This window comes from Schistocerca nitens, chromosome 1 (genome assembly GCF_023898315.1).
Source record: "Schistocerca nitens isolate TAMUIC-IGC-003100 chromosome 1, iqSchNite1.1, whole genome shotgun sequence".
Lineage (NCBI taxonomy): Eukaryota > Metazoa > Arthropoda > Insecta > Orthoptera > Acrididae > Schistocerca > Schistocerca nitens.
The window spans coordinates 170,606,988-170,634,210 of record NC_064614.1 but is presented as its reverse complement, the minus strand read 5'-3'; the positions used below and the strand labels follow the sequence as shown (position 1 = coordinate 170,634,210).

The 27,223-nt window shown below is 43.8% G+C and overlaps 1 protein-coding gene across 1 annotated transcript in view; it reads right to left on the bottom strand.

Moving 5' to 3' along the window:
- Positions 1-14,073: 14,073 nt before the first annotated feature.
- The window catches only part of LOC126244604 (gametogenetin-binding protein 2-like), a 148,731-nt gene continuing 135,581 nt past the window's right edge, over positions 14,074-27,223 (bottom strand). The window contains exon 11 of the mRNA XM_049948253.1: positions 14,074-15,333. Coding sequence (XP_049804210.1) covers positions 15,118-15,333 — 216 coding nt within the window. The 3' untranslated portion in view covers positions 14,074-15,117. The remainder of the gene's footprint in view (positions 15,334-27,223) is intronic.

The following is a 27,223-nucleotide window of genomic DNA, read 5'->3' as shown; positions in this document are numbered from 1 at the left end:
CGCGTCGACACCGGGGCCTTTATCCTCGCCTTCGAGGGGGACGTTCTCCCGGAGAAGGTAAAGGTGTGCTACCGGTGCGACGTGTGACCTTACGTCCCGCCTCCTATGCGCTGCTTTCGGTGTTTGCGCTTTGGGCACATGTCGTCACGGTGTGAGGCTGAGCCCCTTTGTGGCGATTGTGGACGTCCTCTTCGTGAGGAACATACATGCACCCCACCACCTCGGTGCGTCAATTGTCCTGGCATCCACTCGTCTAGATCTTTAGACTGCCCCACGTATCAGATGGAGAAGAAGATTCAAGAATTAAAAACTTTGGATCATCTCTCTTATTCTGAGGCCAGGAAGAAATACGACCGCCTCCATCCTGTGACGTTGACAACTTCGTTTGCCCCAGTCGTGTCCACTCCTTCCACAGTATCCTCACCCCTATCCTGTCCCCCCTCCACCTCCTCACCCCATCCGAGGTCTATGCCTCTGCCTCCCAAATCCCTCCTTTCCAAATCCTGCTCCCTCGCAGCCCCTGCCCCCTGCCCCAGGGGCCACCCTTCCTCCTCCTCCCCCTCCGCCGCCTGAGAAGCGATCCTCTTCTCAGGCGTCCATCGGGGAAACGATCCGGACCCCGGCTTCCGAGGTCCGGCGTTCCAGAACGGACCCCGCGTGTGAGGACCTTCTTCGGGTCCAGCCCACCATCCCCGTGCCTCATCGGACTTCCAAGAAGGCCTCCAAGAAGAAGTCTTTATCCCCCTCTCCACCCCGACGCGTTTCGTCTGACGCTCCATCTGCGAGTCGCTGCTCCCGGCCGTCCTCAGTTTCGCCGGGACGCTCTGCTGCCAGGCGCTCAGCTGGCCTCTCGTCGGCGAATGATGCTGCCCCTCCTACGCAACCCGGGAAAGCGGCCGCAGCTGGCGACGACTCGATGGAACAGGATCCGCCTCCCGCCGGTTGTAGCGTTGTTCCCTCGAAACCTGGCCCTCCGCGGCCGTCGAGGTGACCCGCTCTTCACCCGTTTCGTTCCCCCTTTTTTTCTGACTAGCGATGGCTTTGTTACATTGGAACATAAGAGGTATTCAATCTAATCGGGAGGAATTACAACTGCTCCTCCGCCTGCACTGTCCGCTCGTCCTTGGTCTCCAGGAAACCAAGTTGCGCCCAACTGACCGTATTGCTTTTACCCACTATACCTCGGAGCGGTCTGACCTCACCCCTGCGGACGGTATTCGAGCTCATGGTGGGGTCATGTTGCTCGTTCGGGACGATGTCTATTACCATCCCATCCCATTGACCACCCCACTCCAAGCAATAGCTGTCCGTATTACTCTTTCTGCCTTTACTTTTTCTGTTTGTACCGTCTATACTCCATCGTCATCCGCAGTTAGTCGGGCTGACATGATGCACCTGATTGTTCAGCTTCCTCCGCCGTTTTTATTGTTTGGCGACTTCAATGCCCATTATCCCCTTTGGGGCTCTCCTGCATCCTATCAGAGAGGCTCCCTCTTGGCAGATGTCTTCAACCATCTCAATCTTGTCTGCCTCAATACTGGCGCCCCGACTTTCCTCTCGGACTCTACTCATACCTACTCCCACTTGGACCTCTCGATCTGTTCTACCACTCTTGCCTGTCGGTTCGAGTGGTATGTCCTTTCTGACACCTATTCGAGCGACCACTTCCCCTGTGTCGTTCGTCTCCTGCACCACACCCCATCCCCACGTCCTTCGAGCTGGAACATACCGAAAGCTGACTGGGGACTTTACTCCTCCCTGGCGACCTTTCCGGACCACGATTTTCTCAGTTGTGACAGTCAGGTCGAATACCTCATGGCTGTTATCATCAATGCTGCCGAACGTTCCATTCCTCGTACTACCTCTTCTTCACGTCGAGTTTCCGTCCCCTGGTGGAATAAGGCTTGTAGAGACGCTATCCGTGCAGGCAAAAGCTTCCTTCTTCGTACCTACAATCGCGTCTGGACCAAAGGTCAAGCCCCTATGCGTTGGCGTGACGCCGTCATTGTTCCTATACCCAAACCTGGGAAGGATAGACACCTTCCTTCTAGTTACCGCCCCATTTCTCTTACAAGCTGTGTCTGTAAGGTGATGGAGCGCATGGTTAACGCTCGGTTAGTTTGGATTCTTGAATCTCGACGGCTACTTACCAATGTTCAATGCGGCTTTCGTCGCCGCCGCTCCGCTGTTGACCACCTTGTGACCTTGTCGACATTCATCATGAACAACTTTTTGCGAAAGCGCCAAACGGTAGCCGTGTTCTTCGATTTGGAGAAGGCTTATGATACCTGTTGGAGAGGAGGTATCCTCCGCACTATGCACAGGTGGGGTCTACGCGGTCGCCTGCCCCTTTTTATTGATTCCTTTTTAACAGATCGAAAGTTTACGGTACGTGTGGGTTCCGTATTGTCCGACGTCTTCCTCCAGGAGAACGGAGTGCCTCAGGGCTCCGTCTTGAGCGTAGCCCTTTTTGCCATAGCGATCAATCCAATTATGGATTATATTCCACCTAATGTCTCGGGCTCTCTTTTTGTCGATGACTTCGCGATCTACTGCAGTGCCCAGAGAAAATGCCTCCTGGAGCACTGCCTTCAGCGTTGTCTAGACAGCCTATACTCATGGAGTGTGGCAAATGGCTTCCGGTTCTCTGAAGAGAAGATGGTTTGCATCAACTTTTGGCGATATAAAGCGTTCCTTCTGCCATCCTTACATCTCGGTCCCGTTGTTCTCCCCTTCGTGGAAACAACAAAGTTTCTAGGGCTCACACTGGACAGGAAACTTTGTTGGTCTCCGCACGTCTCTTATTTGGCTGCCCATTGTACACGTTCCCTTAATGTCCTCAGAGTTCTTAGTGGTTCATCTTGGGGAGCGGATCGCACTGTCCTGCTTCGCTTGTATCGGTCCATAGTCCGGTCAAAGCTGGATTATGGGAGCCTCGTCTATTCGTCTGCTCGGCCATCCCTCTTACGCCATCTCAACTCCATCCACCATAGGGGGTTACGACTTGCGACCGGAGCATTCTACACTAGTCCCGTCGAGAGTCTTTATGCTGCAGCTGCCGAATTACCATTGACCTACCGGCGCGACGTACTGCATTGTCGGTATGCCCGCCGGCTGTTGTCAATGCCCGACCACCCCTCTTATCAGTCCTTCTTCGCCGATTCTCTCAACCGTCAGTATGGGTTGTATGTGTCTGCCCTGCTGCCCCCTGGAGTCCGCTTTCGTCGCCTGCTTCGACAATTGGATTTTGCCCTCCCTACCACCTTCAGAGAGGGTGAGAGCCCGACACCACCTTGGCTCCAGGCTCCGGTTCATATTTATCTCGACCTCAGCTCGCTCCCGAAGGAGGGTACTCCGGCTGCAGTGTATTGCTCACGGTTTGTCGAACTTCATGCGCGACTTGCCAGTCACACCTTTATTTACACTGATGGCTCCAAAACTGACGATGGTGTCGGCTGTGCCTTTGTCATCGGGGCTGTCGCCTTTAAATACCGGCTCCTCGACCATTGTTCCAGCTTTACGGCCGAGCTTTTTGCTCTCCATCAGGCCGTTCAGTATGCCCGCCACCACCGCCATTCATCGTATGTACTCTGCTCTGATTCACTCAGTGCTCTTCTGAGCCTTGGAGCTCCATATCCGGTCCATCCCTTGGTGCAACGGATCCAGCAGTCCCTCCATTCTTTTGCTGCAGATGGCTCTCCTGTCAGCTTTCTGTGGGTTCCCGGCCATGTAGGAGTGCCTGGGAATGAGGCTGCTGATGCTGCAGCCAAGACTGCTGTCCTCCTGCCTCGGCCAGTCTCCCATTGTGTCCCGTCATCTGACGTTAGTGGGGTTGTTTGTAAGAGGCTTGTGTCGTTGTAGTGGGATACTTGGTCATCACTTCAAGGAAACAAGCTCCGGGCAGTAAAACCGTTCCCAACTGCTTGGACAACCTCCTCCCGACCATCTCGGCGAGAAGAGGTCCTTCTGACCAGGTTGCGTATTGGGCATTGCCGGTTTAGCCACCGCTACCTGCTCTCCGGTGACACAGCCCCGCAGTGCCCTTGTCGTCATGCATTAACAGTGCGCCATGTTTTATTGTCGTGTCCCCGTTTTAGTCAATCTCGTGTTGTCCTGTCTCTGCCATCTACTTTACAGGATATTTTAGCTGATGACGCTCGAGCAGCTGCTCGTGTTCTTCGTTTCATTACTTTGGCTGGCTTGTCCAAATACATCTAACTCTTTCACTTATTTTATCTGCATCTTTGTAAAACTTTCTGGTGTCCCCCCCCCCTTGAGTTTCACTAGATTCTATGTGCTCTAACAATTGTGACTGGGCGCCAAAGACCTCAGTAGTTGAGCGCCCTAACCCCCCCCCCCCCCCCCAAAAAAAATGTCAAATTCACTTTTGTCGTCATTTAACATTTTTCTAATTGTGTGTCCCACTTCGTTTAATTTCAGTGTCACTTTGAATTCTGATTTTTCACTCGTGAGGTATTAATCACAGGGTTTCATGTAATTGTCTTAATGTAACTACCCTTTCTTCTGAAAGGACTTGTCAAATGGTCTACAGCTATCAAGCAAAAGCAATTCACAAGGTTTCTCTCTGTCCAAATGACAGACTTTGCTTTTCCAGAAGTACACAGCTCATATGGTTCATTTTTCAAAGAAACTTTTACACCAGATTCATTTTGTCAGTTTCTGGTGAAGGTAGCACTTGTCTTAATGTCTCCATTCCTCATAGAGAAGCTGTAGGATGAGGCACCATCAGTGACATTTACTTCAACTATTTACTTTGGCAGAATTGTTTCAAGGTATGTCTTATACATTGTTCCACACATTCCAAAAAGTAGTATTTCATATTGATTTTATTTCAATCTTGAGCGGCAAGTTTCTGAAGATTGTGGAACATGCAGAATGCGTAACATAATTATTTCTACATGCCTTTTTGACATTGATATTCTAATGGAGCCTTTATCTAATAACTGCCAAGTTTGCTTTCTACCAGCTTTGTACCACAAGGACTGTCAAATTATTGGTCATCTCTAATTCGTAAAATCCAGAGTAAATCCAGAGTGGAATACATACCTTGGAAGGAGTAAAAGTAACAGCCGACTTCAGTTAAGGTGCTGAGCAATCAGTAAGCACATAAATATCAGATCTAACTGATACAGAACACATGGTTATAATAGAGGGAAACATTCCACGTAGGAAAAATATATCTAAAAACAAAGATGATGTGACTTACCAAATGAAAGTGCTGGCAGCCGGCGGACAAGGGTTCCACGACCGTGGTACTTGATCGTCGGGAGTATGTGGCTGAGGGACTGCGTCAGCTTTCAGACAACACCACATACAAAGTTTGCCAAGGTAATCCCATTCCTGATGTCCAGGCGGAGCTTCAAGGAATCCTCAGTACCTTAGGCCCCCTACAAAACCTTTCAGCTGACTCCATCAACCTCCTGACCCCACCGACACCCCGCACCCCTACCTTCTTCCTAAAATTCACAAACCCAATCATCCCGGCCGCCCCATTGTAGCTGGTTACCAAGCCCCCACAGAACGTATCTCTGCCTACGTAGATCAACACCTTCAACCCATTACATGCAGTCTCCCATCCTTCATCAAAGACACCAACCACTTTCTCGAACACCTGGAATCCTTACCCAATCCGTTACCCCCAGAAACCATCCTTGTAACCATTGATGCCACTTCCTTATACACAAATATCCCGCACGTCCAGGGCCTCGCTGCGATGGAGCAGTTCCTTTCACGTCGATCACCTGCCACCCTACCTAAAACCTCTTTCCTCATTACCTTAGCCAGCTTCATCCTGACCCACAACTTCTTCACTTTTGGAGACCAGACATACCAACAATTAAAGGGAACAGCCATGGGTACCAGGATGGCCCCTTCGTACGCCAACCTATTCATGGGTCGGTTAGAGGAAGCCTTCTTGGTTACCCAGGCCTGCCAACCCAAAGTTTGGTACAGATTTATTGATGACATCTTCATGATCTGGACTCACAGTGAAGAAGAACTCCAGAATTTCCTCTCCAACCTCAACTCCTTTGGTTCCATCAGATTCACCTGGTCCTACTCCAAATCCCATGCCACTTTCCTTGACGTTGCCCTCCACCTGTCCAATGGCCAGCTTCACACGTCTGTCCACATCAAACCCACCAACAAGCAACAGTACCTCCATTACGACAGCTGCCACCCATTCCACATCAAACGGTCCCTTCCCTACAGCCTAGGTCTTCGTGGCAAATGAATCTGCTCCAGTCCGGAATCCCTGAAGCATTACACCAACAACCTGACAACAGCTTTCGCATCCCGCAACTACCCTCCCGACCTGGTACAGAAGCAAATAACCAGAGCCACTTCCTCATCCTCTCAAACCCAGAACCTCCCACAGAAGAACCACAAAAGTGCCCCACTTGTGACAGAATACTTTCCGGGACTGGATCAGATTCTGAATGTGGCTCTCCAGCAGGGATACGACTTCCTCAAATCCTGCCCTGAAATGAGATCCATCCTTCATGAAATCCTCCCCACTCCACCAAGAGTGTCTTTCTGCCGTCCACCTAACCTTCGTAACCTCTTAGTTCATCCCTATGAAATCCCCAAACCACCTTCCCTACCCTCTGGCTCCTACCCTTGTAACCGCCCCCGGTGTAAAACCTGTCCCATGCACCCTCCCACCACCACCTACTCCAGTCCTGTAACCCGGAAGGTGTACACGATCAAAGGCAGAGCCACGTGTGAAAGCACCCACGTGATCTACCAACTGACCTGCCTACACTGTGACGCATTCTATGTGGGAATGACCAGCAACAAACTTTCCATTCGCATGAATGGACACAGGCAGACAGTGTTTGTTGGTAATGAGGATCACCCTGTGGCTAAACATGCCTTGGTGCACTGCCAGCACATCTTGGCACAGTGTTACACCGTCCGGGTTATCTGGATACTTCCCACTAACACCAACCTATCCGAACTCCGGAGATGGGAACTTGCTCTTCAATATATCCTCTCTTCCCGTTATCCACTAGGCCTCAATCTCCGCTAATTTCAAGTTGCCGCCACTCATACCTCACCTGTCATTCAACAACATATTTGCCTCTGCACTTCTGCCTCGACTGACATCTCTGCCCAAACTCTTTGTCTTTAAATATGTCTGCTTGTGTCTGTATATATGTGTGTGTGTGTGTGTGTGTGTGTGTGTGCGCGCGCGCGCGCGGGCGAGTGTATACCCGTCCTTTTTTCCCCCTAAGGTAAGTCTTTCTGCTCCCGGGATTGGAATGACTCCTTACCCTCTCCCTTAAAACCCACATCCTTTCGTCTTTCCCTCTCCTTCCCTCTTTCCTGATGAGGCAACAGTTTGTTGCGAAAACTTGAATTTTGTGTGTATGTTTGTGTTTGTTTGCGTGTCTGTTGACCTGCCAGCACTTTCATTTGGTAAGTCACATCATCTTTGTTTTTTGATACAGAACACAGTTATACATGCTAGCTTTTGACTCAGTATTATTGTCAAAAATATGTTCATATGGGGTATCAAATGAAATTTCTTACTGGATTGAGGGCTTTTAGGTGGGGAGGTCACAACACGTTATGTTGGATGTAGGGTCATCACCAGATGTAGAAGAAACTTTGGGTGCGCCCCAGGGAAGTGAGTTGGAACCCTTGCAGACAGTATTAATAGTAAAATCAGGCTTTTTGCAGATGATGCAGTTATGTATAAGGAAGTACTATCTGAGAGAAGCTGCATAAATATTCAGTCAGATTCTGATAAGATTTCAGTGTGGTGCAGATGTTGGCAACTCCTACAAATACCTGGGTGTAATACTTTGTAAGGATATGAAATGTAATGATCACATAGGTACAGTCGTGAGTAAAGCAGGTGGTAGACTTTGGTTTATGGGTAGAATACTGGGGAAGTGCAATCAGTCTACAAAAAGAGATTGCTTACAAATCACTTGTGCAACAGGTTCTCGAATATTGGTCAAGTGTGTGGAACCTGTACCAGATAGGTTTAACAGGGTATATTGAACATATACGGAGAAGGGCAGCACAAATGGTCGCATGTTTGTTTGATCCATGGGTGAGTGTCACAGAGATACTGAAGGAACTGAACTGGCAGACTCTTGAAGAAAGATGTAAAGTATTTTGAGAAAGTCTATTAAGGAAGTTACAAGAACCGGCTTTAAATGACTACTCTTGCGATATACTACAACCCCTTATGTATCGCTCATGTAGGGATCTTCAGGAAAAGATGAGAATAATTACTGCATGCACAGAGGCATTCAAACAATCCTCCTTCTTGCGATCCATATGTGTATGGGACAGGAAGAAACCCTAATGAATGGTACAAGGGAACATATCCTGTGCCATGCACCTCGCGTTGGTTTGCTGAGTGTAGATGTAGATGCAAGGCTACATTTTTCTGGCCAAGTAATTTGTACCAGTGATGCAGCTAGACCAGGATGAAGAGTTGTATTTTGTGGAGTTGGTGAGAGCAGAAAGAAGGTGAGGCAATGGAGGGGAAGGGTTTGAGAGTGAAGTGACTGACTACCTGTGAGGGAGAGGCAACAAAGGGACTGGATATGAATGTGGCACCTATAAGTTCACTCTGATACAGATAGGGGGACGATTTGAATGTGACACACGTTGAAAGGGAAGAGTGGATTTGGAGGAGAGATGAATAGTACAGAGGAAGACGGAGATTGTGTAGAGGAGGGTGTTAGTGAAGAGTGAATGTAGTGGCAGAAGGGAATGGGTGTGCACATGTGGGACAGGAACGAATGGCAGAACTTAAGGATGTTTTGCAAGGATAATTCCCATTTATATAGTTCAGAGAAGTTGATGTTGGGGGAGAAGGTCCAGATGGCATGAATTGTAAAGCAGTGTGTTCTGCCACTGGTTGGTCAGCTCTACTCTTGGGGTCTGTTTGATGATGGACACTCATTCTGGTGGACAGATGGTTGGTAGTCATCCCCACATAAAAGGATGTGCTGAAGTTACAGCAGAGGTTTGTGTGGTATGACTGTTATTACAGATGGGTATGCATGTGACAGGTCTGGAATAGGACTTGCTGGGAGGATACATATAGTCTTGTGCATGGCTCTTCTATAGAGATATCACATGTGACGAAGGGTTGTGACTGGTTGTAGCATTAATACAGACCAGATTATTTCCTATATAGGATTGGCAATGGAATACAACTGGTGAAATGATGGGAAAAAGTTGTGTGTAGATAGTTGTCATTTCCAGGCATGATAAAAGGTAGTCAAAGCCCTAGCAAAGAATGGGTGGTTGTTGTCCTAGTCTGAGTGATATGGAGTAATTGGAGGCAGAGGGATGGGATGGTGCTGCTTTGTGAATGGTTTATTGTGGTAGCTGGAGGGATCTGTTTACAGAACAGCTTTGGAGGGTTGTGGCTACCTGTGACAGCCTTATTGAGACATTCTGCATACTGAGCAAGTGATTGCTTGCTGATGGAGATGCAGTGTCTCAGGCCAGCAAGTCCATTACCATCTGCATCCCTACTTGCACTGTTCACACCACTTCCCTATATAAATCAACATTCCCATAGCCTTGCTACCTTCACACAAAACAACTCGTAATGTCCTACAGACTCCAAACCCACCACATCATTCCCCAGAAATATGACCAATCATATTCTTCTTTGAGAGGAAGACAAACAGATATCCTATTTCATATCCACATGTGTCCTATCCTCCAACCACATCCACAAACCAGCTAAAAAGGATCATCATCTTTTCCCAAAATCTCCCAGGATTGGAACAACTCAACCTAATTCTTCACCAGGTCTTCAACTACCTTTCATCATACCTGGAAATGTCCGTCTTCTTAGCTGGATGGTCAGTGCATCTGGCTGCCATGCAGCAGGCTTGGGTTTGATTCCATACCAGGTCAGAGATTTTATCCACTCAGGAACTGTGCACTGTGTTGTCATCATCAACACGCAAGTCGCCTAGTGTGGCATCAACTCAAAAAACTTGCAACTCAGGCCGAAATCGACCAGGTGCAGACTCCCAGCTACCAGTGCCATACAACTATTTCATATTCGTATCCGGAAATAAACATTCTACCTTCAATCCTTCACAGTTCTCCAAAAGTTGTATTCCGCTGCCCAATTAATAGAGGACACATCCTGGTCCTTACTTACCCCATACCTAGTTCCCAGTCCTTGTCAGATGGGTTATATTCCTGTGGAAGATCCATGCTCAAGACCTGTACCCAACCAACAGACCCTATTCTAGTACTATGATACGGTAGAGTACGCCTATAACACAGGCAGGGTCACATGTGGAGGCAGTCTTGAGATATACCAGCTCTGCTGTAACTTCTGCACACCCTTTTATGTGGGCATAGCTACCAACCAGCTCAGATGAATGGCCACTGCCAAAATGTGACCAAGAGCAGAGTTGACCACCCAGTAGAAAATCATGCCTCCAAGTACAACATGATACCCAGCTACTCTTCCTCTAAAATCAGCTTCTCAGAATTACTTAAATGGGAACTGTCCTTAGAACATATCTTCTATCCTGCTCTCCTCCTGGCACCAATTCCCAGCCTGTCCAATATCCGCATTGACTTTGCAGTTTCTACACTGATACCCTCCTTTCCACAGTCTACCCGTTCTACCCTCCCTCTTTTAGTCCACTTCATTGTGTGTCACCCACAACTCCTCCTGCCAGTGCCAGGGTTAACTTACCATCATAACTTACCCTCACCACACTGCTATGCTCCCTTTGCCTCCCAGCTGTCAGCAACCCTTCTCTCCCTCACCGACGCATTTCTCCTTTCAAAGCCAACAATCCATCAACCCAAAGTTGCCAGTGCTGGTATAATGTAATTGGCTCTGACAGTGTATCCTATGTTGTGTATCAGTTAGTACTAAAGAGTGTCATCATCCAAAAGCTTAGCAAAATTTTGAACAATGTTTCCGTGCTATCAGCTGCCCAATGCCTCAACAGTATCATGAGTTGTTACACTTACTCACTTAAATAATCTTAAAAGTTTGTCATGTCTTGATTGTTATAATCCATCAGGTTGTATATATATATATATATATATATTCCACGTGGAAAAAATATATCTAAAACGAAAGAAAGTGATGAGACTTACCAAACAAAAGCGCTGGCAGGTCGATAGACACACAAACAAACACAAACATACACACAAAATTCTAGCTTTCGCAACAAACGGTTGCTTCGTCAGGAAAGAGGGATACAAGCAGACATATTTAAATATGTCTGCTTGGGTCTGTATATGTGTGGATGGATATGTGTGTGTGTGCAAGAGTGTATACCCGTCCTTCCCCCCCCCCCCCCCCCCCCAAGGTAATTCTTTCCACTCCCGGGATTGGAATGACTCCTTACCCTCTCCCTTAAAACCCACATCCTTTCGTCTTTCCCTCTTTCCGGATGAGGCAACAGTTTGTTGCGAAAGCTTGAATTTTGTGTGTGTGCTTGTGTGTCTATCGACCTGCCAGCGCTTTCGTTCGGTAAGTCACATCATATATATATATATATATATATATATATATATATATATATATATATATATATATATATATATATATAGAGGGAAACATTCCACGTGGGAAAAATATATCTAAAAACAAAGATGATGTGACTTACCGAACGAAAGTGCTGGCAGGTCGATAGACACACAAACAAACACAAACACACACACAAAATTCAAGCTTTCGCAACAAACTGTTGCCTCATCAGGAAAGAGGGAAGGAGAGGGAAAGACGAAAGGATGTGGGTTTTAAGGGAGAGGGTAAGGAGTCATTCCAATCCCGGGAGCAGAAAGACTTACCTTAGGGGGGAAAAAAGAACGGGTATACACTCGCACACACACACATATCCATCCACACATATACAGACACAAGCAGACATCTCACAAGCAGACATATTTAAAGACAAAGAGTTTGGGCAGAGATGTCAGTCAAAGCGGAAGTGAAGAGGCAAAGATGATGTTGAATGACAGGTGAGGTATGAGTGGCGGCAACTTGAAATTAGCGGAAATTGAGGCCTCATCCCCTCGAACCCAGAATCCCCCACAGAAGAACCACAAAAGTGCCCCACTTGTGACAGGATACTTTCCGGGACTGGACCAGACTCTGAATGTGGCTCTCCAGCAGGGATACGACTTCCTCAAATCCTGCCCTGAAATGAGATCCATCCTTCATGAAATCCTCCCCACTCCACCAAGACTGTCTTTCTGCCGTCCACCTAACCTTCGTAACCTCTTAGTTCATCCCTATGAAATCCCCAAACCACCTTCCCTACCCTCTGGCTCCTATCCTTGTAACCGCCCCCGGTGTAAAACCTGTCCCATGCACCCTCCCACCACCACCTAGTCCAGTCCTGTAACCCGGAAGGTGTACACGATCAAAGGCAGAGCCACATGTGAAAGCACCCACGTGATTTACCAACTGACCTGCCTACACTGTGATGCATTCTATGTGGGAATGACCAGCAACAAACTGTCCATTCGCATGAATGGACACAGGCAGACAGTGTTTGTTGGTAATGAGGATCACCCTGTGGCTAAACATGCCTTGGTGCACGGCCAGCACATCTTGGCACAGTGTTACACCGTCCGGGTTATCTGGATACTTCCCACCAACACCAACCTATCAGAACTCCGGAGATGGAAACTTGCTCTTCAATATATCCTCTCTTCCCGTTACCCACCAGGCCTCAATCTCCGCTAATTTCAAGTTGCCGCCACTCATACCTCACCTGTCATTCATCATCATCTTTGCCTCTTCACTTCCGCCTCGACTGACATCTCTGCCCAAACTCTTTGTCTTTAAATATGTCTGCTTGTGTCTGTATGTGTGGATGGATATGTGTGTGTGTGCGAGTGTATACCTGTCCTTTTTTCCCCCTAAGGTAAGTCTTTCCACTCCCGGGATTGGAATGACTCCTTATCCTCTCCCTTAAAACCCACATCCTTTCGTCTTTCCCTCTCCTTCCCCTCTTTCCTGATGAGGCAACAGTTTGTTGCGAAAGCTTGAATTTTGTGTGTATATTTGTGTTTGTTTGTGTGTCTATCGACCTGCCAGCGCTTTTGTTTGGTAAGTCTCATCATCTTTCTTTTTAGATATATATATATATATATATATATATATATATATATATATATATATATATATATATATATATATATTTTGGCGTCATAAGCTTCTTCAAAGTAAACATTAATACAGCACTAATACCTGGAGGTGTAGTCTGGTTATTTTGTTTGATTTTTCTTTTCAAGACACCCTTTTGTGTACAGTAATTCCAATTTTTTTAGAACTTTTTAAAAAAAATTGTTTTGTTATCTTGCTTTTGCTTGTCTTAAGTTACTGCTAAAATCTGTTGCACAATCTTTTTTTATGTCCCTGACTAAGTTTCTTTCAAACATACATAACTAAACAGTTAATTCACCAAATGTTTTGGCAGTGTCTTTAGTTAATAACAGCCAGGTAGTCTGAAGTTTCAGTTAAGCTTGGTAATGTACCTAAAAATTTTACCAGCATAAAAAAAAAAAAGCTGGCAAAGAATATTCATTCCTAGCTACAGGTTCATTATTTAACTCATTACACAGAATGGCTCTGAGCACTATGGGACTTAACATCTGAGGTCATCAGTCCCCCATTACACAGACTTTTCAGCCTTGCTATGAGAGGTGATACACTCATCTATTGTCCAGCAAAAGGTGAAGAAATCCATGAAAATCTGTAGCAACCGCTCTATTTAATTGGCTTCAAATTGCTGCTTTAAATAATTCCATGCATCACATCCATCATTCTTTGTTAGCAACATCATTAATAGCTCTTGTTGTAACAGACTTTGTGGTAAAAATGATAATATTACCCACAGAGAAGGAAAAATCTTTTCTGTCTTAGTTATGGTTATGGCCTAACTATCATATAAAACATTGAGTTTACAAGACATTTAATTCACTAAAAAGAAAACAATTAACACAAATCTTACAACTTTATTAACTGTAGTGCACAATAATGTTATAATAATTAACATTTTGTAGTATCATTTACATAATTTCAATTTTTAAATATTTTACATTGATATCATTGGAATGGGAAGTTTGTTTGTGAATATATACTACCAGTATTAAAATCAGGATGCATTTTCATGTTAATTAGAATACATATGAGATGCAAACAGAACATAATGAAATAACTGTTCTTACAGAAAAATCTGCTTGCCAAGGGAATTAACTGTCTTTCCTTTGACAAACTATTTATTCTGTTTTATTAATGATATATGAAGACAGCTGGTATTAGAATATGGCTCTGGAATGCAATCAGTACCATGCCACAAAACAGCACAAATCACTTCACCATTCAATATAAATATCCCAAAATAACAACAGATTAGCATAATAAATATTTCAAAGGAGTAACTCTTCATAATATTTGGTCTTTTGCCATGGCTATATATAAACACAGCTCTTGCACCTCTGAGAACTCTGAAGAAAACAAAAGAATAATGGTTAATCAGAACTGTATACCCAAATATCAAAATATTTCCATTCGGAACATGCATATGAGAGCAGATGTTCACCTGAGAAAGGTTTTATGCACAGACCTTAAAAAAAAATTCTTCAGCAGTCTCCCAAGGGCAATATACAGCATATTTATAAAATACTGACATCACATAATGCTTGTGGTCTTTAATGGTCTCAATACAAAACAAAGTATTCTTTAAAATACATGAAAAAGGAATGATTACTTAAAAGCAGAAATTACATGGCAGTAACTGGACATCTGATGCCAAAACTGCCATCAGAATTACCTTGTAAATCAGTAAAAATGTGATTTAACAGCAAAAAATGGTATAATATAAGATACAACACCGGAGGAATGTGAAATAGGTCACTGAGAAGGACAGGTAAATAACAGTCTCAGGTTCACAGGAAACCACTTGTATACTGGCACTTCAGTACAAATTGGCATGCCCGACAATTTTTTTGAACCTCAGTATATAAACAAAGATTGCAAAAAAAGATATATAAACAATCCCAATACACAGTATTCAAAACCACAAAAAAGTTGTACGTTTCCCAAATGCAAGCTGCCAATCATTTTCAAAAACTAGTTTGATGCACAATAGTGGGCCGTAATCCAAATGGTCTCGGCACCGGTGGCTTCACACAGAGCAGGTCAAACCGCTTCTTCAGCACCTGCCGTAGTTGCTGCCTCTTCTCTGTCAAATGGAGCATCCTTGCTTTGAACTCTTGTATCTCTTCTGGTGGAATATAACTTTCTTCTCCATCATCGTCATCATCGGAAGAACGCAATTCCTGTCAATAAAAAAAAATTACTCATTAATTTTACTAGTTTCCATAAAGTATCAGCAAAGCTGCTGGAATGGGATGTACAAGAGCTTAAATTGAAAACAAAATTAATTTCTTCATTTGAACTTCAGTCATGCAGTGCCTATAAAGTCTATCAATAGGGTGAATAACACAGTAACAGTGAAATCCAAGAAAAATTATACATAAAATAAAATCCCCTTCATGAGGACTCTTGAACGGAGAAAGAAATACATGTAGGTCTAACAACTGCTAACAGAACACTACAATTTTACTAAAATTTTAAGAAAAAGTGCACTTTGCACCAATTTCAAAATTTGTTTATATCAATCCACTATAACTAGTATCATTACATGGACCTAAAGCTTCAAAGTTTAGGAAATAATATAGCAAAAAAAAACTATCAACATTCAAAAGAAAATAGCAAGAAAGATTTTGGAGTTGTGACAGATGAAGATAGCAGAGAATGAAATATTAGCAAAAATAAGAACTATTGGCTAAAGGCAATATAATGGCAAAGATACAAATATACACTCCTGGAAATTGAAATAAGAACACTGTGAATTCATTGTCCCAGGAAGGGGAAACTTTATTGACACATTCCTGGGGTCAGATACATCACATGATCACACTGACAGAACCACAGGCACATAGACACAGGCAACAGAGCATGCACAATGTCGGCACTAGTACAGTGTATATCCACCTTTCGCAGCAATGCAGGCTGCTATTCTCCCATGGAGACGATCGTAGAGATGCTGGATGTAGTCCTGTGGAACGGCTTGCCATGCCATTTCCACCTGGCGCCTCAGTTGGACCAGCGTTCGTGCTGGACGTGCAGACCACGTGAGACGACGCTTCATCCAGTCCCAAACATGCTCAATGGGGGACAGATCCGGAGATCTTGCTGGCCAGGGTAGTTGACGTACGCCTTCTAGAGCACGTTGGGTGGCACGGGATACATGCGGACGTGCATTGTCCTGTTGGAACAGCAAGTTCCCTTGCCGGTCTAGGAATGGTAGAACGATGGGTTCGATGACGGTTTGGATGTACCGTGCACTATTCAGTGTCCCCTCGACGATCACCAGTGGTGTACGGCCAGTGTAGGAGATCGCTCCCCACACCATGATGCCGGGTGTTGGCCCTGTGTGCCTCGGTCGTATGCAGTCCTGATTGTGGCGCTCACCTGCACGGTGCCAAACACGCATACGACCATCATTGGCACCAAGGCAGAAGCGACTCTCATCGCTGAAGACGACACGTCTCCATTCGTCCCTCCATTCACGCCTGTCGCGACACCACTGGAGGCGGGCTGCACGATGTTGGGGCGTGAGCGGAAGACGGCCTAATGGTCCTCGCCAATACCCCAGGAGCAACAGTGTCCCTAATTTGCTGGGAAGTGGCGGTGCGGTCCCCTACGGCACTGTGTAGGATCCTACGGTCTTGGCGTGCATCCGTGCGTCGCTGCGGTCCGGTCCCAGGTCGACGGGCACGTGCACCTTCCGCCGACCACTGGCGACAACATCGATGTACTGTGGAGACCTCACGCCCCACGTGTTGAGCAATTCGGTGGTACGTCCACCCGGCCTCCCGCATGCCCACTATACGCCCTCGCTCAAAGTCCGTCAACTGCACATACGGTTCACGTCCACGCTGTCGCGGCATGCTACCAGTGTTAAAGACTGCGATGGAGCTCCGTATGCCACGGCAAACTGGCTGACACTGACGGCGGCGGTGTACAAATGCTGCGCAGCTAGCGCCATTCGACGGCCAACACCGCGGTTCCTGGTGTGTCCGCTGTGCCGTGCGTGTGATCATTGCTTGTACAGCCCTCTCGCAGTGTCCGGAGCAAGTATGGTGGGTCTGACACACCGGTGTCAATGTGTTCTTTTTTCCATTTCCAGGAGTGTAGAAACACTCTTTGGGATCAGAAATTTGCTGGACTAGACACCGCCCACCAAGGCGCGTGGAATTTGGCAAGAGACTTTTTCAGGGTACAACACTACATTCTCACACTACTAGGACGAGATGGAGCAGTCTAGTCCAAAAAAAAAAAAAAAAAAAAAAAATGGCTCTGAGCACTATGGGACTCAATTGCTGTGGTCATAAGTCCCCTAGAACTTAGAACTACTTGAACCTAACTAACCTAAGGACATCACACACATCCATGCCCGAGGCAGGATTCGAACCTGCGACCGTAGCGGTCGTGCGGTTCCAGACTGTAGCGCCTTTAACCACTCGGCCACTCCGGCCGGCGCAGTCTAGTCCTGTGAAGAGAAGGTGAAACTGATGGCCACCACACTCTCAGCATCTTTCTAGACGAAGATGAAGGGAGAACTCTTCAAAATCTGACACTTGAAACCAACCATGTGAACGTACCATAACACATGAAATCACATAAGCCATCGAATTATTGGTACGCAAGGTGAATGGAAGACAGACTTGGAAAATGCAATGAAATGCATCTGTAAGGGGAAACACATGCAAGACACTAGTACGACCAATCCTTGAGTATGCTCCAATGTTTGCAGTCCTTAACCAGTAGGCATCAAGAATACTGCCTTCAAAAAAGGTCCTTGTCCAAGCAGCATTCAAATCAGACAGTTCAGGCTTACAGTATCATGAATGCCGCACTCAGCAACACTTCCCTGCCTTTGGAAGGTGGCTAACATCTTTATGTTCAGAATGTTAGGGAAAGAGCAGTCTCTTTCACAGAATTACAGATCCATTAGCCTGTGCACTCTCTCAGCAAATTGGTAGAAAAAGTAATTACACAATGACTCACCAGACATTGCATAACAGTAACACCTTGAGGCCAGAGCAATTTGGATTCAGGTACTACCATTAAACAACTACTTTTCTATGTTGTGGCACACATAAAAATGGCTATAACACCAACAAGTTGACAGTGGTCATTTTGCTGATACTAAGAAAGCATTTGATTGTATCTGGCATAATGGTGTCATATGGGAACTAAATGTTACTGAGTTCCCTGATAGACTTTTACGTCTCATACACTCATGTGTAATTCTGTCAGAGACAGCAAAGGACTTGGAAGAGCAGTTGAATGGAATGGACAGTGTCTTGAAAGGAGGATATAAGATGAACATCAACAAAAGCAAAACGAGGATAATGGAATGTAGTCGAACTAAGTCGGGTGATGCTGAGGGTATTAGATTAGGAAATGAGACACTTAAAGTAGTAAAGGAGTTTTGCTATTTGGGGAGCAAAATAACTGATGATGGTCGAAGTAGAGAGGATATAAAATGTAGACTGGCAATGGCAAGGAAAGCGTTTCTGAAGAAGAGAAATTTGTTAACATCGAGTATAGATTTAAGTGTCAGGAAGTCATTTCTGAAAGTATTTGTATGGAGTGTAGCCATATATGGAAGTGAAACATGGACGATAAATAGTTTGGACAAGAAGAGAATAGAAGCTTTCGAAATGTGGTGCTACAGAAGAATGCTGAAGATTAGATGGGTAGATCACATAACTAATGAGGAAGTACTGAATAGGATTGGGGAGAAGAGAAGTTTGTGGCACAACTTGACCAGAAGACGGGATCGGTTGGTAGGACATGTTCTGAGGCATCAAGGGATCACCAATTTAGTATTGGAGGGCAGCGTGGAGGGTAAAAATCGTAGAGGGAGACCAAGAGATGAATACACTAATCAGATTCAGAAGGATGTAGGTTGCAGTAGGTACTGGGAGATGAAGAAGCTTGCACAGGATAGAGTAGCATGGAGAGCTGCATCAAACCAGTCTCAGGACTGAAGACCACAACAACAACAACACTCATATGTCACCAACAGACTTATGTTTCATATACTCATATGTCACCAACAGAAGTTTCTAAACTGAAATTGAGGGCAAACACTCAGCGCTACATGGCATGCAAGTGGAAGTATCCTCTACTTGTGGAAGTAGCCTCTACATTAATGACTGGTAGCCATACATGCAGATGGCACTTTATCTTTCCACAGGACTGGAAACTATCAAACACCAATTCCCACCTACTGGCAGTGGGAGTGTTGAACCTTCATTGGAGAAACAATGAGTTAAGGTAAACGTCAGCAAATGCGAGGCAGTCCTGTTCACACAGACCAAGCCAACTGTGCAAGTGCCAATTCTGCAGATAGAGTACTACTCACACAACCAATAAACTTTTCTTAGGTCAAAACCATCAGAGGCTGGCTGGATTGGAAGCTCAGTTGCAGGGATTACAGTGGCAAATAGTGTCCGCTTGAGGCTCTAAAGACCGTACCCAATTCTCAAAAGGCAAAGCACACTGAATAGGAGGGAGGCTAGGTCCATGTTTATATGGCTCTTAACTGACTGCTGACAATGTACAAGGCCCCAGTTTGGGGATAAGCAGCACCAACATACTTGAGCCACTTGCTGGCCATAGGAAACAAGGTATTACAAATTAGAAGCAATGATCAATGGTACACATACACCTTGGACATGCACCTTGCATTCAACTTTGATCCCCTCAGAGAATTACAAGAAACCGCAGGTGAAAGTATTATCTTCCAAAAACACTCTTTCGTAGGTGAAACTAACCAACTATGGCCAGCAGTTTTTATATACAGACAACACACATCGGCAAGTCCCTAAGACATTTACAATTCTTCATATTGATCTTGAATGACGCTGTGAGTGTGGTGGCCATCAGTTTCACATTCTCATCATAGAAGTTAACTGTTCTGTCTCTTTCTCATAGTGCAGGAGTGTAGTGTCGTTCCCTGATGAAGTATCTTGTCGAGCAAGTCTCTGACCCCAAAGTGTGTTTCTAGCTTTCCCATTATGATGCCTTTAGCATTGTGGCATTACATTGTTTGTACAACTCCCATAGTTCTTATTTTTGGTAATCCTCCATTTTCTGATATCTTCATCACCTTTACTGGCCTGTGATGAAACTCAGCAGAGAACTTCTAAAGATGCCAACAACACTGTCACACAAATAGCCCTTACACACCTAATACACTGAGAAGGAAGTTTTATCAGCCACTCTAATGTAGACTGGTTCATAACAGGAGCCGTTAGTCTGCAGAAGCAAGCCCATGAGATTTCGCAGGTGCTGATGATCACAATAACATACTGACCAACTAACTGTTAACATATTGCAATATCAATTATGAGGTGTTGTGAATGGCATATAACTTACTTTCTGCTGTTTTCCCTACTGCCCGAACAAAGTCTCAGATGCTTTTTGCCTCACTGCAGCATCTTTTCCCATCTGCCATTATGCTTTTACAGTCACTTAGTCCATTATCTTCAGGTGGGACAATGTTAATGGGAGACTGTTACAGACTATAGATAACAGCATAGACATGTATCCTGTGATCCTATCAAATTCCAGCCTGAATTTAACATTCAAAAACTTAAATTCTGTCAGAATATTGCCATTCTCTTCTGGCAACAGAGCAGAAAAAGAAAGACTACTAACTGTGGAAACAGCTGGTGTCAATCTGTGTATGTAGTGCAAAATGGTACTTATGCAGCAAGACTATCAGCTTTTCATCTACTTTAGTTTCAGTGCAGGCTGTTACAGCTACTTCCCACACTACACAACACATTTTGTTAAAATTCAACATATTTTCAAGGTACCAAAGTTTCTCCTCACAAAAGGACAAGCTCTAAAAACAGAGCCATTTTCTTGGTCATGTTGTGGAAACAAATGAATGTTGGGTGGCTACAGTTGCTGGCTATTCTTCATCAGAAAGTGGCACCTACTCTGCACTCTTTTCTTAATGATAGCTTGAAGTTAAGTAGTAGTGTCAACTAAAGTAGGTGGAAGAAAGGGCAGTGCACAATAAAGACCGAGGTGGAACTAAAGGGAATCAAAACAGCAACACGGAGAAAAATGGCTCCAAACAAAGGGCTAATCAAGGGTAATAAGTTCTTTAACTGGTACAATGAGGAAGGTGGTTGCTTTACTCAAAAGATATCAAACTCAACCTCTGTGATGCAAAACTGTGTCCATATTAAACCCTACAATAACTACCAACAGCACCTCCACTGCACATTCTCCAATTCATAACACAAAAAAAGTGTTTACAGCCTTGGTATCCATAGATATTGATGTGTTAAGCAAACTGTCTTATCCAATATGCAAAATTTCATGTTCAGGGAATCACAAAAAGGCACTGTTTTCCCCACTTAGTCCACAAATGGATCTCAAGAGCTGTATTGTTTCAGGCTGATGGTACACCTTTCACAAACAGTGACTCGCCACAAAAACCCTATTATCCCCGTGCTATCTTTTGTTGTACCCTGAAATATTAAATTCAGTCTTTCGGAACAGCTTCACACCAAATCACAACACAGTTCCTAATTTCAAATGTTGCACAGATGCGAAAGTTACAGGTACAAAAAAAAAATGAGTGTAGAACTGAAAAACAGTTAACATTGTTCAATATAGGAAATACAGGGTCTGATGGGTGCCCTTTATGATTCTATACTGACTATGCAGAGGTCATATGCCTCATCATTTAGCTTCAGTTTACTGTAGGTTCCTGTAATGACAGAGTGTACCATGTGACTGGAAAAAGATGCAGGTAATTCCAGTGTATAGTGTACAGAACACTGAAATTGTTAGACCTGTTGGTCTAGTGACAAAGCATATGCCTAGAACCTGAAAGTTTAAGATGTCAATTTCCTATCAGACAATGGAATATTTCAATCTACCTCCAACTCATCTTTCTTTTCTTAATGACGTGAAGATTTCACAGGAATGACACGGCCGCTGGACTGAGCACTACTTGTAATAGTGGCTTGTACTGAGGTGTCATGGTGAGATGCTCCCTGTGTTTGGATCGCTGGTATTTACTTCGTCAACCGTGTGCTTTTGCCTACCAAATATTTTTGAGTCCTTACTAAATCTGCGATGTGATTGAGGCCACATGCTGCAGTTCATTTTGGCATGTTCTCTGCTACTTTGGTTGGTCTGTGTAGCAAACCTGCATCATCCAGATAGACTTCAATGTAATGGAGGAACCTTGGCGAGCTCGACATTTAGCAGGTGTTAACATGTAGTGACTGTTCGTGAGAAACTTCCACACTGTTACTATTAAGTGTAGTTTTTTGTTCTTGCTACACCATTCTATTGTCCACAGTTACACCAAAGCATTAAGGATAGATCAGCATCCTGAACTTGTTAAACCTAATGGTCATTTGATAGTAATTCTCACTTTGCATGATTGGTGCATGCACTTTTAAATTTAGGTATTTCATATTTCTGAGGTTAAACACTTCCACTCAAGTGTAACACTTGTGCTCTATTTCTGTGGTGTTTTGGGGGAGGCTTGTGCGGTCTTTCACTTGCTACCTTGTTTGTGTTCTGATTGTATGTTTTAGAATAAATACTGGTTATGTACTGTGTTCACAAATGCAGACAGTAATGCCTTTTCATAATTTGCCAGTTAGTAGTCTAGTGCAATGGTATCTTCTGTCTATTTACAGCAAGTCAAAATTTTATTTGTCATTTCGCTATTGGTGAATACTCAATCTCAAAATCATCCACACTGGATTTAAATATTTTCTTTGCTTTAGTATTTGTGGCTCAAAAATGATTTCTGTTGCATGTGCACGCGCGCGCACGTATGTGTGTGTATGTGTGTGTGTGTGTGTGTGTGTGTGTGTGTGTGTCTGTCTCATTTAGGGAACTGTGTACAATGTCATTCACTTGCTATGTAAATCTAATTTGTATTACGTACGTTCCACAACCTGTTCTTAATTGATCACTCACCTGGGCACCTAAAAGTAAATCTGTTGTTGATAACAAAGGTTTATGTTCTATTAAATAATTCTGACCTGTCCAATTCATAGACACGCATATTAATTTTTCTTTAAAATATTTTTATTAACATCCTCGTCTGTCCGCTTAACAGAAGTGTATAGTTTGTTTCTTTTTTTAAACATGTGGTTGTTTCACCTGTGTTTTAGTACTGGTCATAAAACATTTTACTTTGTCTGCTTCATATATGTGTACATTCTTTTTTTAAAAAAACTTTGGCTTAATGGTTTCCATATCTGCTTCACAGACGTGTGTAATTTGTTGTTCTCTTTAAATTCTGCACATTAATGGTTTCACTCGTACTTTGATAAGTTTGGAACGTACTGTTGAGTCTGCTTCACAGACAAGTACAATTTGTTACCTTTAAAAATTATTTTGCATTTATAGTTTCACTGTTTGCCACTGACACGACAGCACCTTGAGAGTCAGCTATGTGTTACTATCTGGAACTATTGTAAAACCTTTGTTAAATTCTTGTGCATTTATCACAATCTAAAGATTTATTTTCAATTTGCTGACCCTTATAATCAAAAGTTTGTCCATTGTGGTGAATCATTTATACTTGTTTTGATATCTGTAAGATAGGTCTCCTTTGTAAATTAATAATTATTTATTTAAAATTATTCTATTGATGGTCAGCACTTTTCTTCTTCTTCAGTAGCGCTACAGCCCTTGGTGAGTGTTGGCTTCTTCAGCAATCCTCCTCCACACTTCTCGGTTATTTGCTGCTCTTTTCCACCCCCGGACTCCCATATTGGTGATATCCATTATTAGCTCGTCGATCCATCTTCTTCTAGGTCTCCCTTTTCGCCTAACTGAATGGATCATACCTTTCATCATTTTCTTTGGAATTCTATCCTCTGCCATTCTCTCCAAGTGTCCTAGCCATCGTATTCGCTGTGATTTCACAAATTTTACTCTATCCCTGCCTTGTATTAACTCTTGTAATTCGGCATTGTAGCGTATTCTCCAGCCTTCTTCCTCCCTTATTGGCCCATAGATTTTGCATAGTATTTTCTTAGTGCGTTTTTATCGTGTTCTGTCAACGTCCGTACCTCTGAGCTGTATGTGATAACTGGGCGGACTAGGGAATTATATATTAGCAGTTTAGTTTTTCTTGTAACAAGGCTATTTTTGAAAAGCTGCATATTTGCAAAGTAAGCTCTGTTTCCTGCTTGTATTCTTTCTCTTATAGCCTTTCCAATACCGTTGCCATTTGTTATTAGGGCTCCCAAGTAGTTAAAAGAGGACACTCCATTGAAGCATTTCCCATTGATGTTTAGGTTTTTAGGGGTTCTTCTGGCCTCAGATTGTGACATTACCATATATTTTGTTTTGTTTTGATTTACTATGAGCACTTTACTACTCCCAGATCCTAGTTCCCTACCAGTTAAATTGATTTCTTACTGAATTGTGAACATATGTGTGGCTCATATGTGTAGGCTTTTGTGAAGACCAAACAATACCTACGTCAGAATTATGGGAAGCACTGATCTTGTGAAACTCAGCTTGCTCTCTGTCTGTTCATGAGATCCAGAGGGCATTCATTAGCAGATACCAGGTTGATAGCATTTCTTATAACTTCAAATAGAATGCCTTTGATACAATACCACATCATTGTCTCAAACAAAATACAAGCACACACAATATTCTTATTAAAAAGAATTTAGAGCCATTCCTAATGAAGAGGTACCATCAGAATCAAATCTGGCACACCCCGAGGAAGGACACTGTTGTTGACAATATACAGGGTGTGTGGAAATCCCCATTACAAACTTCCAGGAGTTGTATAGGGCAGCAGGTACATAATATTTTGAATAGTAACCCATGTCCAGAAACATACTGTTTCCATTCTATGACGGTTTCAATTCAGATGTGTAATACGTCCACGCTTGCTGAGGGAAAGAGAAAAGTCTCAGTGCTGCTTGTCTTGGTATGCAACGGTGTTGACAGGATGATGTGTACTGTCAGAAGATCACCTGATGTCACTTTACAATGGTGCACCAACTCACTTCTAGTGTGTGGTTCGGAGACATCAACAGATGCTATGGTGAAAGGTGGATAGGCTGAGATGGTCCAACGGGGTGATTGCCGCAATCGCTGGATTTAACTCTTATGTACTACTTCTTGTGGAATCGTACACAAAGTTTAATTTACGAGATTTCAGTAGACACAGAGGATCTGCCGGCATGAGTTCTGGCCCTTGCACTAGAAACTGAAGAGACATCAGGTGGGGTAGAGAGTGTGTAGCAGAACATGTTTCATAGGCACAACGTCTAATGTTTGAAATCGCCACATAGAGTTGCTGATGTAATACATCAGTGCTGTTCTGTACGTACAGTATGTTGGCTTCTTTTTTGTTCTGGATATGTTTTAGTGTTAATACGAACAAATGTGCTCAAGTGATAAATAGATATTTCACTGTGTTTCCTTTCAAACTGTTACCTAATAACTGTACTGTGTCATGTGTAATTTCATTCTCAATCAAAAGTAGATGAGTTAAAACATCTGAACCGAAACTCTGTCATAGAATGGAAACAGTGCATTTCTGGACATCAGTTCCTATTCAAAATATTATGAACTCACCCCCTCTACAAGTCCTAGAAGTTTGTAATGGGAATTTCCGAACACCTTGTACATAAATGACTTGGCAGGTAACATCTCTAGCCCAACAAGGCCTTTTCATAGTTATATTCAAATACGATGCCATTGTGTGGAAGGAGGTTGAAGTTAGAAATCTGTTATGAAATGCAGACACAGTTGCAGATGATCAATGTGTCGTGCAGGGACTGAAATATGTGCAAAGCTGACATAAATAACTGTAATTTGATCCATATGAATGGATGGAAAGATCCAATATGGTTTGCTCAGATGATCAGTAATCAGTCACTGAAATCAGTCAGAAGCTACTGGGATATGGGGACTGCAGAAAGTGATTTAAACATTAATATAGCAGTCCAAGTAACTTTTATTGAATGCTGCACTACATTCAAAGGTACACATACATGACAATTTTTCAACACAGTCACCAAGCCTCTCTAAACAACGGGCAGAAAATTTTACCAATTGTTAAATTATTCGATGACAGAATTCTGTTTCTTGTTCAAGCATATGAGCAACTGGCATTTGGCCAAAACTTCGATTTGTTTGTGGTGGCAGACTGATCTGCAGTGTAGCCCGAGGTCCAGGTTACATAGAAAGGTTATAATTTGGTGAAGCAAATGAATGAGGCTGCAGAATAGAATGTGGGCAGAATAAAGACTGTGGTAACAGAGTGACCTGTAGTGTAGTCAAATTTTTAAATTTGCACCATATAGAGTTGGTGGGCTTCAGCTAAATGCCAGTTGTATCACACTTAATTGCTTGTGCCGAAAAGTCATTCGAGAAGTGCTGTGTGAACATCATCAGAAAATTTGTGATTCCTGCGAATCAGTTTCTCAATTACCTGGACCTTATAATCTGTGGTCAATGTCAATGGCCTTCGAGAAGTACTGTGTGAACATCATCGGAAAATTTGTGATTCCTGCGAATCAGTTTCTCAATTACCTGGACCTTATAATCTGTGGTCAATATCAATGGCCTTCCTTCCTGATTCAGCGACCCCAATGTCTGTGCAGCCTTTGTCAAATTGTTTTGCACCATTTTACAACCGCTGGATACAACATTGCTTTTGCTCCACACACAACCAGAATTTTAATGGTGAGTATGGGTACTTCAGATGTTTTGACCACAAGAATCATACTGTCCCACACACTTGAGGTTTGGAGTATGTTACCAGTTGCCACCCCATTTCACACACACATTGTGACGCACTTATTGCCTGTACTGTCACAGAACTGTGTCCGCAGAAAACTCAGAACATGTAATCCCATCTGACAATGTGCTGCTCTTGTTGCGCAATGGTCTCAGTGTGGGATGATGTGTAATTTACTTTTTGAAGTCTCCTCATATCTAGAAGTTTCTGCATGGAGCACTCTGTGCCCTCTGCTACGCATGGTCAAGTCGGTTGAGGGGTACAAATGTTAGGTCGAGAACTCCCTAATAATGTGGAATAACCACAGAAACCTTGACATGACGAAG